Genomic DNA, 15,272 nt, shown 5'->3' on the forward strand with positions numbered 1-15,272 from the left:
AATGGTATACTGATCAATACTGGACCTGGACTTCAAATTTGCTCTTCTATTTTTTTTATTGTGTATTTGGGTAACCTTATTGGATAATCAAATACACTAATGTAAGGTGGAGTTACCAGTTTAGCACTTTAAAGGTGGTTTGTAGTTTTGTAATGATCACCTGACCCCCCAAAACAGTATAGTGTTTGACTGGGCACGATTAAACATGGGTTATCCCCTTTTGCAGTTTTCCTGTGTGCTTGAGTGGTTCTTATTTAGACATTCCTAAGGAACCATTAACCCTACTACTGCTGCACAACACAAAACTCCCACTCAAAAAACTCACAAGAAATCGCTCATCTCCATTTTATTAGACATTGCCAAAACACTTATCCCACAATACTGGAGAACATTAACGATTCCTCAGCTTAGGGGCTAGATGTTGAAATTGATTAAATCAATACGTTTGAAATGCTAATAATTCCAAGACACACACAAATACATTAAGAAATGGTTTTATTGGACATGCATCAAAGAAACAGATAATTACATATATGTGTTAAAGGAGACCTAGATTTGTGAGAAAATTCTTAGATAGCTTCAACACAACTTTAATTTAGTAAATCTAAATTGAGATAAATCAACTCGACCGGGCTCCAGTTTAAATAATAGGAATGGCACAAGACCTCCGTCGACCAAATGTTCACCCCCACACCACTGACACCATCATCTGTCCTAAGACCAGAACAAAAACATGGAATCATCCATTTTATATAAATGGATAACCAACTGTATAGACCAACACAGAAAAAGCTTGAACTAACTATTCCTTTTCTTTTCCCCCTCCCTACCTCATACTTTCTACTTCATCCTCCCACCTGGATGGTTTTCTTGATATAAATACCATGTGAATTGCCTGTCTTCCGATCTCCATTCTTCTAATTTATTGCAACAGTCAATACATGCTGAGCAGTAGACTGCAAATAATGTCTCCCATATTATAAATCAGAGGACCTGCTACAACATGTTTTATGTAATATTGTGCATTGTTTTTCTCTTTCTCAGTGTTAAGTTGTATTAAAAAAAAAAATGGAAAAATCTAAAAAAAATCTAAAAAATGTTGTATGCTATATATGCCAATGAAAGTGTTATTTTAACTTAAACTATTTGTTACTATTCCTTTACAATACTTTTGGCAGAGTATAAAGTGCACTTCTATTTCCTATTCATGTGACTATTTTCCTTACATGCAAACAGCAGATGTTCTGTCTTCATCGTAGGCACATGGATACATGGGCATTTATGGGGCTGCTTCTACACCCCTTCCCCACTCCCCTCTACTGCAGAGAGCACAATTGTACTACACAAGCCAAATATTGTATCCTGGATTGTGTTAGATATTTGTGTTATTATGCCTGTTAAATACGTGGGGTTATACCATTGTTTAATTATGTATATTCTGCAAGAAACCGCTTTGAGCCATGTTAAGCAGTTATTGTCACCAGTTTCGGTTGTAGCTTTACTATACTATATGTACAGTATCATACAGTTGGTGTTTAAAGATATGAGACTTAACATTTATGCAAGCGATATAATAGATGATATATGAGGGTTTGGTTTATTTCATGACTCTTAACACCTAAAGTATATTTTAGTTTGTGGGTACATATCTTATATAAATTGTTTAAAGGCTTGGGCAAGTCACTTATTCTTCAGAATCTTGGCCCAGTACTGTGAACTAATTGTGTCACAAATTCTCTGTACATTCTTATATAAAATGAATAAGGTTGTATAAAGGTTAAAATATGACAAGTAGTACACCTGTTACACATTTACTGCAGTGTAAATAACGGTTTTAAGTTCTCCTTTTTTAACCATTGTTTTTACTTTGCTTTACTTTACTTAACGAAAATGTTGTTAAAATGTTATCTTAGAAGAAGAAGGGGAAAGAACTCATGCCTTCTTGCCTATCTCCTAATGGTACCTTGGCTTCTGTGTCTGTGAGCCGACTTAATATGACCAGTTCAGTAACCTGCAGCAGAAAGACCAAATTAAAATCAAAAACTAAGGACATGAAAAAAGAGGTGAGCATTTTAAGGAAAAGGGAATGTGAAGTGTAACAATTATGTGACCAAAACAATAAATTTTTAAGACCTGTGACTGCAATTTATTTTCTTATATATAAGCACAGACCCTACAGCTGCCTCCAAGCTAAGTCTTGATTCCTGAGGACATCCTCAATACAGAATTTTGTAGTCTGTGAAATTGCTGCTCAATTTCTGCACATTGTGTGCTGTATGATACGTATCAGGGCAGTTAATTGATGTACTGTGGGCTGTACATATTGGGTGGAAATTTGCTTATATTGTCTTTCTCTGGCATGCATATTATGTTAATGTTGACTTGGGATGTTATATGCTTTGTGGTCTTAAAGGAACAGTAACACCAAAAAATGAAAGTGTATAAAAGTAATAACAATATAATGTACTGTTGCCCTGCATTGCTACAACTAGTGTGTTGGCCTCAGAAAGCATACTATAGTTTATGTAAGTAAGCTGCTATGTAGCCATGGGGGCAGCCATTCAAAGGAGAAAAGGCACAGGTTACTTAGCAGATAACAGATAAACCCCCATTATATGGGGCTTATCTACTAGTTATCTGCTATGTAACCTGTGCCTTTTCTCCTTATTTCCAGCTTGAATGGCTGCCCCCATGGCTACACAGCAGCTTATTTATTTATGTCTATGAAGATTCTCATTCATCCAGGTCATGATATACAGTATCTAGTAGAATTAAGTCTAAAACAACTGGACTTTTCTGAGTTTTTCTTGAAAACGTTTCACCACTCATCCGAGTGGCTTCTTCAGTTCAAATGACTGGTAGGGAATTCCCCGGTATTTAAACTCTTGATGGTAGTAGAGTCACAGACATCCAATCACAATGGTTCCATTGAACTTGTTCAGTTAGGTGTTAGCTGAAACTGACAGGTGTAAGAAGGTATGATCCAATCACAATGGTACCAAGATTCTCATTGATGAAGGTGTTAATAAGCCATATAATGGGGTATAGCAATTTTTGCCTTATATTTTCCCTAATTTAGTGGTTTCAGCCATTACCCCACTAAACCTGTTTCAAAAAGTACCCCCAGTTTAGGCATCTGACACTTTTCTTAAGCCATTTCTCTCCAGTTGAGGCATCTTATTGCTAAGCAATTGTTCTAATTACTAAGCTCTTAAAGGGACAGTATAACGCCTTTCTAGCTCAATGAATAGAACTTGTGTTGAACATACTTTTTGCCTATTGTTTTAAAGGGAATGTTCACCTTCAGACAATAGTCTAAATTTCTATTTAATATTATTGGCTGTCAAGATTAATCCAATTGGATCAATAAAATGAAAAACAAAGCAGGAAAGGGAAGATACTGGCAGTACCAGGAAGCGTGAACTTTTTTTATTCAGCTAACTGCAAGCTGGTGTCAGCAATCCCCTTCAAAGAGAGCAAAGAGAGTTTTAGCAGGGCTGATCCACAGCTTATATAGTTTGTAGCTTCAAAACTACACAGGGTCTGTTCATATTTGGACTATTGTCTGAAGGAGAACATTCTTTTTAATTGACAAATATCTAAGGTTTCCATTATTTCTGATACATAGTAACATAGTAAGTTGGGTTGAAAAAAGACATACGTCCATCACGTTCAACCATAATGACTAAATAACCTGCCTAACTTCTAGTTGATCCAGAGGAAGGCAAAAAAACCCCATCTGAAGCCTCTCTAATTTGCGTCAGAAGGGAAAAAATTCCTTCCTGACTCCAGGATGGCAATTGGACCAGTCCCTGGAGAGCTATCTCCCATAACCCTGTATTCCCTCACTTGCTAAGAATCCATCCAGCCCCTTCTTAAAGCTGTATAATGTATCAGCCAGCACGACTGATTCGGGGAGGGAACTCCACAACTTCACAGCTCTCACATTAAAAAAAACCTTTCCGAATATTTAAATGGAACCTCCCTTCTTCTAAACGGAGTGGGTGCCCTCGTGTCTTTTGGAAGGACCTACTGGTAAATAAAACATTAGAAAGGTTATTATATGATCCCCTTATATATTTATACATAGTTATCATGTCACCTCTTAAGCGCCTCTTCTCCAGTGTAAACAGACCCAACTTGGCCAGGCTTTCGCCAGAACTGAGACTTTCCATACCCTTTACCAGCTTAGTTGCCCTTCTCTGGACCCTCTCTAACTCAATAATGTCCCGTTTGAGCACTGGAGACCAAAACTGAACAGCATATTCTAGATGGGTCCTTACCAGCGCTCTTTAAAGGGGAAGAATAACCGCCTCCTCCTGTGAATCTATACCCCTTTTAATACAGCTCAAAACCTTGTTTGCCCTTGCAGGTGCTGCCCGGCATTGCTTGCTACAGCCAAGTTTATTATTTACAGGGATCCAAGGTCCTTCTCCATTATGGATTTGCCTAGTGCAGTCCCATTAAGGGTATAAGTGACTTGCATATTTTTACATCCCAGGTGCATGACCTTACATTTATCCACATTAAATCTCATCTGCCACTTAGCCGCCCAGATTGCCAGTTGGTCAAGATCCTGCTGCAAGGATAACACATCCTGGATAGAACTGGCAAACACTGATACATTGCTTATAATACCCTCCCCTAAGTCATGGATGAACAAGTTAAACAAAAGTGGACCCAATACAGAACTCAGAGGGACCCCACTAAGAACCTTACTCCAAGTAGAGAATGTACCATTAACAACCACCCTCTGTACCCGATCCTGTAACCAGTTTTCTATCCATGTGCAAACGACTTCACTAAGACCAGTAGACCTTAGTTTAGAAAGCAGTCGTTTGTGGGGAACAGTATCAAATGCTTTGGCAAAATCCAAATAGATTATATCTACTGCATCCCCACTGTCCAGCTTCTTACTTACCTCATCATAAAAAGCAATTAAATTGGTCTGACAAGACCTGTCCTTCATAAAGCCATGCTGATTACTACTCATAATGCCATTCTCCAGTACATAATTTTGTATGTGATCCCTTAACTGGCCTTCAAATAACTTGCCCACCACAGATGTCAAACTTACAGGCCTATAATTGCCAGGCTGAGATCTTACTCCCTTTTTAAATATAGGGATGACATTTGCCTTCTTCCAATCCCTAGGTACCATACCTGATGAAAGCGAGTCTGAGAATATCAGAAACAAAGGCCACTGTTAATCTGACCCTAGCTCTCTCAGTACCCGAGGGTGTAGATACACTTTAATTCTTGCTGTCACTTCCTGTTTCCATAGTTTTTCTGCAACTAAACAGCTGTAAAAGATGTATAATGAGATAACAAAATCTTGGTTAAAACACAATCAGCTGAGACCAAAGAAATTCTCTTGTTTAAGCTGTTAATTATTTTTTTTTGTTTGTTTTTTAAAGAATCGTGGCAAGGGTGGAGCAGTGAGCAAACTTATGGAGAGTATGGCTGCTGAAGAAGACTTTGAGCCAAATCAGGACAGTAGCTTCTCAGAAGATGAAAATGTTCCTCTGTGTTTACATCCTGAGAGGCCAAACACTCCTGGTAAGTAGAATCAGTACCGTAAATACAAGTGGTAATGATGTAGTTGTGGGAGATAATATTATTTTGCAGCTTTTGGATAAACCGTTAAGAACCTCATGTAGTGTACTTTGTTGTCATTTGACAACATAGTCTTTCATTTAATAAATATAGGTAGAGCTAAATATAGAACCAAATATAAATGGATTTTTCAAAGAGTAAGATTGCAGGTAACTGGGCAACAGTGTTAAAATGTTCTTCTGTATTCTGTAATACTATAGTGTTGTCTGAGGCACTATATCTACTGCTGGGGTAATCTTGCCAGGGCCATAAAATGTATTTTATGCACTTAATAACAGACCTTTTCCTATTTCCTATATTTGCAACGATTACATTCCTTTGGTCTACTTTCATGCCACTGCCTTCTAGGACCTGGCATGAAATTGAGAATGGCATTCATCAACTTTTAGCAGCAGGGCTGCCCTAAAGCACTGATGGACCAGGAAAATGATTCTATTAGCTAGGCCTTAAAAGCAGATCCACTACAACAATTTTGTGGAAGTACAGCTCCTGCCCAATTTAATACACACATTTGTTTGTATTAAGTCTGTATGAAATAAAATGTATAACTTGACAATATTAAAAATCTTCATTCCAAATATATTACAAATAAAAAGGTTGATGTTGGGGCCCACTCTCCTGAAGGCCCCTGGGCATGTCTGTTATTAAAGTATTGTTGTCAAGCTTGTTGGGAATATTGCAGAATATAGAATTGTGTGAGAACAGAGATGTTAATATACCTAACTGCATCTATACTAAGGATGCCAGATATATAATTGATGATACACACAAATCTAAAATTCTGTAAAGTTTATCCTTCTAGCAAGTGGACCCCAGGGACATATTTTGCTCCAAGTAATGTACCGTGTTTCCCCGAAAATAAGACACTGTCTTATATTTTTTTAAGCTCCAAAATATGCACTAGGTCTTATTTTCAGGGGATGTCTTAATTTTCCATAAAGAAGAATACAGTACACATTTATTCCATTGTTTGGGGGAGATTTATTACCCAGCCCTAGGTGGGTGTCTTATTTTCGGAGGGGGGCCTTATTTTCCGAGGGGGGTGAAAAATCAGGGGGGTGCCTTACTTTCGGAGGATGTCCTATTTTTGGGGAAACAGGGTAGTAGTTGTCTTTAGGAGCTTTGGGTGGAACTTTAATTCAGCTTGCGAGAATCACTATTTATAATGGCCTATATACAGTGGCTTGCAAAAGTATTCGGCCCCCTTGAACATTTTGTCACATTACAGCCACAAACATGAATCAATTTTATTGGAATTCCACGTGAAAGACCAATACAAAGTGGTGTACACGTGAGAAGTGGAACGAAAATCATACATGATTCCAAACAATTTTTACAAATAAATAACTGCAAAGTGGGGTGTGTGTAATTATTCAGCCCCCTGAGTCAATACTTTTGCTGCAATTACAGCTGCCAGTCTTTTAGGGTATGTCTCTACCAGCTTTGCACATCTAGAGACTGAAATCCTTGCCCATTCTTCTTTGCAAAACAGCTCCAGCTCAGTCAGATTAGATGGACAGCGTTTGTGAACAGCAGTTTTCAGATCTTGCCACAGATTCTCGATTGGATTTAGATCTGGACTCTGACTGGGCCATTCTAACACATGGATATGTTTTGTTTTAAACCATTCCGTTGTTGCCCTGGCTTTATGTTTAGGGTCATTGTCCTGCTGGAAGGTGAACCTCCGCCCCAGTCTCAAGTCTTTTGCAGACTCCAAGAGGTTTTCTTCCAAGATTGCCCTGTATTTGGCTCCATCCATCTTCCCATCAACTCTGACCAGCTTCCCTGTCCCTGCTGAAGATAAGCACCCCCAGAGCATGATGCTGCCACCACCATGTTTGACAGTGGGGATGGTGTGTTCAGAGTGATGTGCAGTGTTAGTTTTCCGCCACACATAGTGTTTTGCATTTTGGCCAAAAAGTTCCATTTTGGTCTCATCTGACCAGAGCACCTTCTTCCACATGTTTGCTGTGTCCCCCACATGGCTTGTGGCAAACTGCAAACGGGACTTCTTATGGTTTTCTGTTAACAATGGCTTTCTTCTTGCCACTCTTCCGTAAAGGCCAACTTTGTGCAGTGCACGACTAATAGTTGTCCTATGGACAGATTCCCCCACCTGAGCTGTAGATCTCTGCAGCTTGTCCAGAGTCACCATGGGCCTCTTGGCTGCATTTCTGATCAGCGCTCTCCTTGTTCGGCCAGTGAGTGTAGGTGGACGGCCTTGTCTTGGTAGGTTTACAGTTGTGCCATACTCCTTCCATTTCTGAATGATCGCTTGAACAGTGCTTTGTGGGATGTTCAAGGCTTTGGAAATCTTTTTGTAGCCTAAGCCTGCTTTAAATTTCTCATTAACTTTATCCCTGACCTGTCTGGTGTGTTCTTTGGACTTCATGGTGTTGTTGCTCCCAATATTCTCTTAGACAACCTCTAAGGCTGTCACAGAGCAGCTGTATTTGTACTGACATTAGATTACACACAGGTGCGCTCTATTTAGTCATTAGCACTCATCAGGCAATGTCTATGGGCAACTAACTGCACTCAGACCAAAGGGGGCTGAATAATTACGCACACCCCACTTTGCAGTTATTTATTTGTAAAAAATGTTTGGAATCATGTATGATTTTCGTTCCACTTCTCACGTGTACACCACTTTGTATTGGTCTTTCAGGTGGAATTCCAATAAAATTGATTCATGTTTGTGGCTGAAGTTGACAAAAGTTCAAGGGGGCCGAATACTTTTGCAAGCCACTGTAGATGATAGGTGCAGGGGTGTTGCCAGGGTCTATGATGCCCCCTTGCACGCTTCTCTTTCTCAGCATCACAGAGGTTGGAGGTCGCATCGCTAGTGTATAGAGCTTTCATCTGATTTCATCTGCAGCAGTTTTTTGCCACCCCTGGTGTGTGCTGCAACACCCCTGCATGGGTTAGTGCAGAAGACCTCTTGTCTCTGTTCACAAACTCATTGCACCCCCACCTAATGGTTTAAAATTTAGTGGCGAGCACAACAGTTCCCCTTTTTTTTGTAGTTTATACAGACCAGTGGCCCGCTCCTTGTTTTGGCTCCCCACCCTTCCCAACAACAGTCCGGTGATCCCAGTGGTCAGGGGAGCTGCTACCATGAGATGAGTTGAGAATCTCAAGCAAGCAGCGGCCAGCAAGTTATCAGGGGTGGCAAAAAGCTTCTTCTGGTAACTTAGAGAAGAAATTCCAATTTTGGCCAATGAAGGGGCAGTACTGGGGGAGTTTTAACTTTGAAAGTAACTAAGGTGAAGCTCGGTCCCTTTGTAAAATGTCTAATGAAGCAGTACAGTTCTTGATAAATCAGATGAAAGTGAGTGTAGTACTTGTCAGACCAGTGATGACGTTTAAGTAGTTGACCAGCATGAATATATTGTAATATAGGAACAAACACTCCTTGTGTTGTTTAAAAGGAAAGGGCATTTCTTAGTAGCTTAATGCACAGAATGTTTTAATGCCCTATATATATTGATAATATGTGAATATAGAGGACCTTTGTTGATAATTGCCTTTTAACCCTTTTATGTTAGTTGTGGCCTGAACTCTACTATTGTTATGTTACAATTTTTTTGTTTTGTCATTCAAGCTCCACGTTCCTGTATTATTGACAAAGAGGAGCTGAAGGATGGGTTACGGGTTCTTATTCCCATGGATGATAAACTGCTTTATGCTGGTCATGTACAGACTGTCCATTCACCAGACATGTAAGTAAAGAAGCACAAAAGCATTATTAAAGGGGCCTTTAAAAACTTCTGATGTGCAGTTGTTGTAGGGGCTATGTGTTAGGGTTAAGACACACTGAGCTACCTAGTAGCAGCTACTTGTCACGGCTACTAAATGCCAGAAACTACCCTGTCATAGACAATACTGAGAATTGCCTCTACTTAAGAAACAATCAGTAAGTGATCAGCATTGTCTGTTTTAGTAGCCGTGACAAGTAGCTGCTACTAGTAGCTCCATGTGCCTTCACCCTTACAGTACCTGTATCTTTATTTTCTCGTCCCTTCCAGATATCGTGTGATAATAGAGGGTGAGAGAGGAAACCGTCCGCATATTTATTGCCAGGAGCAGCTCCTACAGGAAGCAGTAAGTCACTGAATACTGCTTATGAGTAGTTCTGAGCATATTGCGGGCCTGTTCCAGAGGTGGTCAAGGGGGGCTGCATCGCTAATGCAGAGAGCACAGTTGGGCTCTCTACACTAGCAGAGTTGAATTTAAAAAACGGAAATTCACCACTTAAAGTTACCAGGAGCTGCTTTTTGCTGCTTTTTTTTTCTGAACTTGCCTCATGGCTGCAGCGCGCCTGGTCCAAACCAGTCTGACACAGGATTGTATCTAAAGACCCAAGTGGTTGTCATCTTGTTGGCCTTTTGAAGACCTTCCCCATACAAACAACAAGAGCCGCAAAAAATACACAATCTAATTTTATTATTACAATTTTATTAACATTATACTAGTCTTCACCTTTGTGTAAGCTTTAAATGGTATCAGTACTGAAATTAACTGGCCCTTGCATTGTTCACATCTTAGATCCTGGTTGTAATCCCCTGTATTGTTCACACCTTCTAGTCCCGGTATTATTCAACTCAGGATGATACTGTAAGCGCTCACATTGATTGCCTGTTCACACCTCAGACAAGATTGTAGGGGCAGTGCCAGGTCACTGTATGTACTGCCTTCCCTATGCTGCCTGTGTGCCATACTCTTCTTGGTACCACAGAAGTTGGGCAGCACTGATTGTACAGTTCTTTGACAAGGACAAGCGTCTAGTTTATGAAAAATTATCCTGCTCTTGCAGTCTAAATGCAGCCAACAATTTTTATATAGCTTTCTTTGTGCATACTAATAAGTAGTGAGCCTTGTTAAAGTAAGAGAAGCAAATTTCAATTTGGTGGTTATGATATTAGAAGAGGACCAGAAGAAAAAACAACCAAAACATTGTCAAATGTGTTATTTTTAGGACTTTAATCCTACAGTTTCAATCTGAATGTTAGTTTTAGATTGTTGCATTAAAATGTATAATCAACATTCGAACATTCTTTGTAAGACAACTAACAGCTACAACAGAACTAGTGTCCATGTATGCATATGATACCCTCCTGTACTTGGCTAACCCACGCCAAGCCCTATCCTCAGCCTAGATATCATAAATAACCACACTGCCTTCTCTGGCCTTAAAATAAATTGGACCAAATCAGTCATCCTCCCAATAGACACTGCCCCCAACCCACCCAATCAAACAAATCAGCTAAACTGGGTAAACTCGTTTAAATACTTAGGGGTATGGATTCATGGGGACCTAACGAAATACACAGAACTAAATATCAACCCGATTATGAGATACCTAGAGAACAAATTAGAAATATGGAAGCGCCTACCCCTCACACTAACTGGAAGAATAAACCTATTTAAAATGATAGTAATCCCCAAGCTAACATATATCTACAGGCAGTCCCCCATAACAATCCCCCAATCAACCTTTCTTAAACTAAAAAGCCTAATGGTATCTCTCTTCTGAAACGGGGAACAACCCCAAAGACAAGACACTACAACTCCCAACCAATAGTGGAGGACTAGCAGCTCCAAATCCATACATGTATTATCTAGCCTTGCAGCTAGTTGCAGCATGGAGATGGACCTCACCATCCTTGACCAACGCAGCCACCCTGTTGGAAATGCAAATCATAGGGTCTCAAGAGGAACTCAGAAACCTGTTATACAGGGGTACAAACCACACCAAACAAGCTACCCAACCAATGAGAGCCACAGTTAGCGCGTGGAAGAAAGCACTTAAAATTTTCCCAAAGGTACAACCGCATTGCTCGCAGTATACCCCCCTATGGGATAATCCTAAACAACTTTAAACAATACCTGATCCCAGAATATGGACACACCATAATATCAAATACCTATCATATATAATGCTACAAGGTGTACAGCTAGCCTTCCAAGAACTGAAACAAACCTTTTCTCTCCCTAATACAATGTTTTTCCGATAACTGCAGTTGCGCCACGCTATAGGTTCCCAATTTGGAGGCCAAGCAGTAGATACAACCCCAAGAAACATTGAGACCCTAACCCATATAGAGCAGTGCTGTCCAACTGGCGGCCCGCGACCCCCCTCTGTGTGGCCCCCCACCTGTCTGGCTGCTTTGATGGCTTACCTTTGAGTAAGCATTAAATGGTATCAGTACTGAGATTAACTGGCCCCCTGCATGGTTCTCACCTCAGATTCAGGCTGTAATCCCTCTGTATTGTTTAAAAATGTAATCCCCTGTGTTTTTCACACCTTTTAATACCTGCATTGTTCACCCCCTGCAGTGTTCACACCTCAGGCTCAGACTGTAATCACTCCCATTGTTCACTTCTTCACACCTCAGACATAGGTACTGTAGGCAGAGTATGGCACATACAGCCAGCATAGGGCAGGTGGAGTATGGCACACACAGGCAGCATAGGTCAGGGAGGGTATGGCACACACAGGAAGGGTAGGTCAGGCAGAGTATGGCACACACAGTCAGGGTAGGGCAGGCAGAGTATGGCACACAGAGGCAGCATAGGGAAGGCAGAGTATGGCACACACAGGCAGGGTAGGACAGGCAGAGTATGGCACACACAGACAGCATAGGACAGGCAGAGTGCTGGCTGTGTGTGACATACTCTGCTTGCCCTGTGCTGCTTGTTGGAGGTGAACCTGGCAGGGGTTTGTTGTGGGAGTTTGTTAGCAGTTGGAAATAGCCATTAAATGGTCCCAAAGGTGTGTAATTATATGCTGGGGGTTGCTGTGCTATCCACAGGGGAGGAGGAGGCATATGGAATTTAAGGGTATATCTTAATATGACATAATTCTTTCACATATGAATGATGTTTGATATCCCCACAGTAAGGACCAAGCATTTGGGATTTTGCTGTGCTACCACCATTGTGATAAAATAGGTGTGGTTTGAAGTGGGTGTGGTTCAAAAAGGGGAGTGGTCAAAACTGGCTTCCATTAGCGGCCCTCCACCATGTATGCTAGAGAAATTCCGGCCCTCGGCACCGTAGAAGTTGGACAGCACTGATCAATGGGAAGACATTTTAGAGTCAACATTTGAAGGGATTATCAGTAGCAGAGACAGGTTAACACAACTGAAATACCTCCACCGCACTTACCTTACACCCCAAAGACTGCACAAAATGCATCCAGACATAGGACAAGAATGTCCCAGATGCTACCGCTCCCCGGCTGATTTCCTGCATATGGTGTGGAGTTGCCCACGGACACAACGCTTCTGGGGGAAAGTAGCGAACACCATAAGGGACAGAACAAACCTAACACTCGAGCTAGACCCAATAGTAGTACTGTTAAATCAGGTAGAGGATCTATCACCCAAAAGGCCTGGAAGAACACTACTCCTTATACTATGCATGTACAAAAAAACTATTGCTCTATACTGGAAATCACCTGAGGGCCCCAGAATTGCAGCATGGGAATCTATGATTAACAAAGCTATACCCCTATACAAGCTAACATATATAAGGAGGGAGTGCCCTCAAAAATTTGATAAAATATGGTCATCATGGATAGATGCAGAACCCTCCTAAGACTTGCAGGTCGGGGAAGGCCCCATTCCCAGACCCCCCCTGAATAGCCTCCACACCCAGGTATAAGGCAAAAGTGTAACACAAATATCTCAATCAGGCCTTGGATGGTATGCAAATAGCCGCGAAGTAAAGATTAAACGATGAACAGTATATGCATTAAGAAAACACTGCAATGTTATTAATGATATGTTGTTAATTTTTTATTTACTTTCTGTACAATAAGCAAATGACAATGGAAACAATATACTGCAAACTGTGTTTTTTGTTAAAAAAAAAAAAAAAAAGACAACTAACAGCTAAATGTTTATTACTACCTTTATAATCAGTCAAAGAATGGCAATCTGCATGTGCAGGTAACTACCAGAAGGGCTGCTGGAAGATACCATAGACAGTCGCTTTTAATTTGGGCTGTGGGGGGCTGTTGGAGCATCATTGTGCTAAAAAGAGGCCAGGGGTCAAATTTCGGTACAGGCGAGTTTAGAATGAGAGCGGCAGATATTCTACCAACAAACACATTATACATGTAGAGACAGTAGATACTAGCACCACATGCACATTAAACAGTGAAAGGAAGTTGATAGTTACAGCCCAAACACATTATATACATTATATCACCATATACCTCTGGCCAGGCTTCCCAAATCTGCAGTGATCTGATATATCAGTCCCAGAACCATTTCTTGGAGATCATTATATCCAAAAACCTCTCCTGTCTCTGGGGAAGCAAACATAAGTTGTAACCTGCTGTAATATTTTTAAGCAGAGCAAATGCTCAAAAATGAGGAATTCTCTCTTTAACAGATCACTGAAGGACATTGCACTGGCATATTTTGAGGCTTTCTGGAAAAATGGTTTCCAGATAATAGATAACATACATTTATTAGAAATGAAAATAGCTTTCTAAAAACAGGCTTAGTTTATCCAAACACAGAGTGAAGTAACCAAGTCTGAAATAGCACACAGGTCTCCAAATATGTTTTGTTTCATCTAGCTCAAAATCCAGTTCAGGGAGATACTCGTTTGGATCTCATAATAACTGTTCACTAGTTTATCTACATAACATGTGGTTGAACATTGAGGGAATAGTTATTCTAACATATTAAAGGGCAAGTAATTGCTCTATTAATGCATTCAAGCCACTTTGTTAAACATGTACAGGAATTATAACATAGTCTCTTTTGTGATTATGTTCCAAAAGAACATGTGAAACATGTAAAAGAGCAATAAGGTATGCAAAAACAGAAAATGGGGAGAGCATTACTGAGAAGAGAAAAAAAAAAACCCTGATCTCCCATGCTATTAAGTGATACTGAACCCCAGATAATAGACAGCACCAATTTCGCAAGATCACATTAACTGGCATGAATAACAGAAAAATGTCATCTATTACATTTAGTAAAGGACAAACTAGATCGACTAGCTTTTTTTTTTCCAAATTATATTACTATATTACAGAAATATGTAACGCACAGAAGAAAACAGCTCTATGCATTTCTTGCTATAGTACGTAAATAATTAAACCAATACAGAAGCAAAAATTAAACAACACAAGTAATTAAAAGTACATTGTATGCTTAGTAATGTATTAATACTGTAACATTAATATATACCCTTCCAAATGAAATATTTTCACTTATGTTAAGTTATTGTGTGCTGATTCTCACAGCATGAATAACTCTTGTGCGATTATGTAAAAACAGGTGCAAACTTTGCTACAGGTCTAATCACCTATAGCTACCAATCTGCAGTTACCATATACTAGTTACCTGTTTAAAAGGAAATATCTGATGCTTGCTGTGGGTTACTGATCCTGGGTAAACTGTGTGCCTTTTATTACACATCAGGGTAAGACTGCTTTTTATTTCATGTGCAGATCATAGATGTAAAACCTCCCTCTATCCGCTTCCTACCGGAAGGCACTAGAATTGCAGCCTATTGGAGCCAACAATATCGTTGTTTGTATCCAGGTACCGTTGTGCAAGGTAAGGGAGCATTTTTTTAAAAAATTGTAATTTACATCTTCAGAGCTATTAACCTTCTAAAATAGTGGGCGG

The 15,272-nt window shown here is 40.1% G+C and overlaps 1 protein-coding gene across 7 annotated transcripts in view; it reads left to right on the forward strand.

The window, feature by feature from the left end:
• The window catches only part of tnrc18 (zinc finger protein 469), a 174,673-nt gene that overhangs the window by 126,625 nt on the left and 32,776 nt on the right, over positions 1-15,272 (forward strand). For all 7 annotated transcript variants that reach the window (XM_018097364.2, XM_031892867.1, XM_031892864.1 and 4 more), the window contains 5 exons: positions 1,914-2,063; positions 5,418-5,559; positions 9,221-9,338; positions 9,645-9,720; positions 15,092-15,200. In XM_018097364.2, the coding sequence (XP_017952853.1) occupies positions 1,914-2,063; positions 5,418-5,559; positions 9,221-9,338; positions 9,645-9,720; positions 15,092-15,200 (595 nt within the window). The remainder of the gene's footprint in view (positions 1-1,913; positions 2,064-5,417; positions 5,560-9,220; positions 9,339-9,644; positions 9,721-15,091; positions 15,201-15,272) is intronic.

Source organism: Xenopus tropicalis, chromosome 9, assembly GCF_000004195.4.
Source record: "Xenopus tropicalis strain Nigerian chromosome 9, UCB_Xtro_10.0, whole genome shotgun sequence".
NCBI lineage: Eukaryota > Metazoa > Chordata > Amphibia > Anura > Pipidae > Xenopus > Xenopus tropicalis.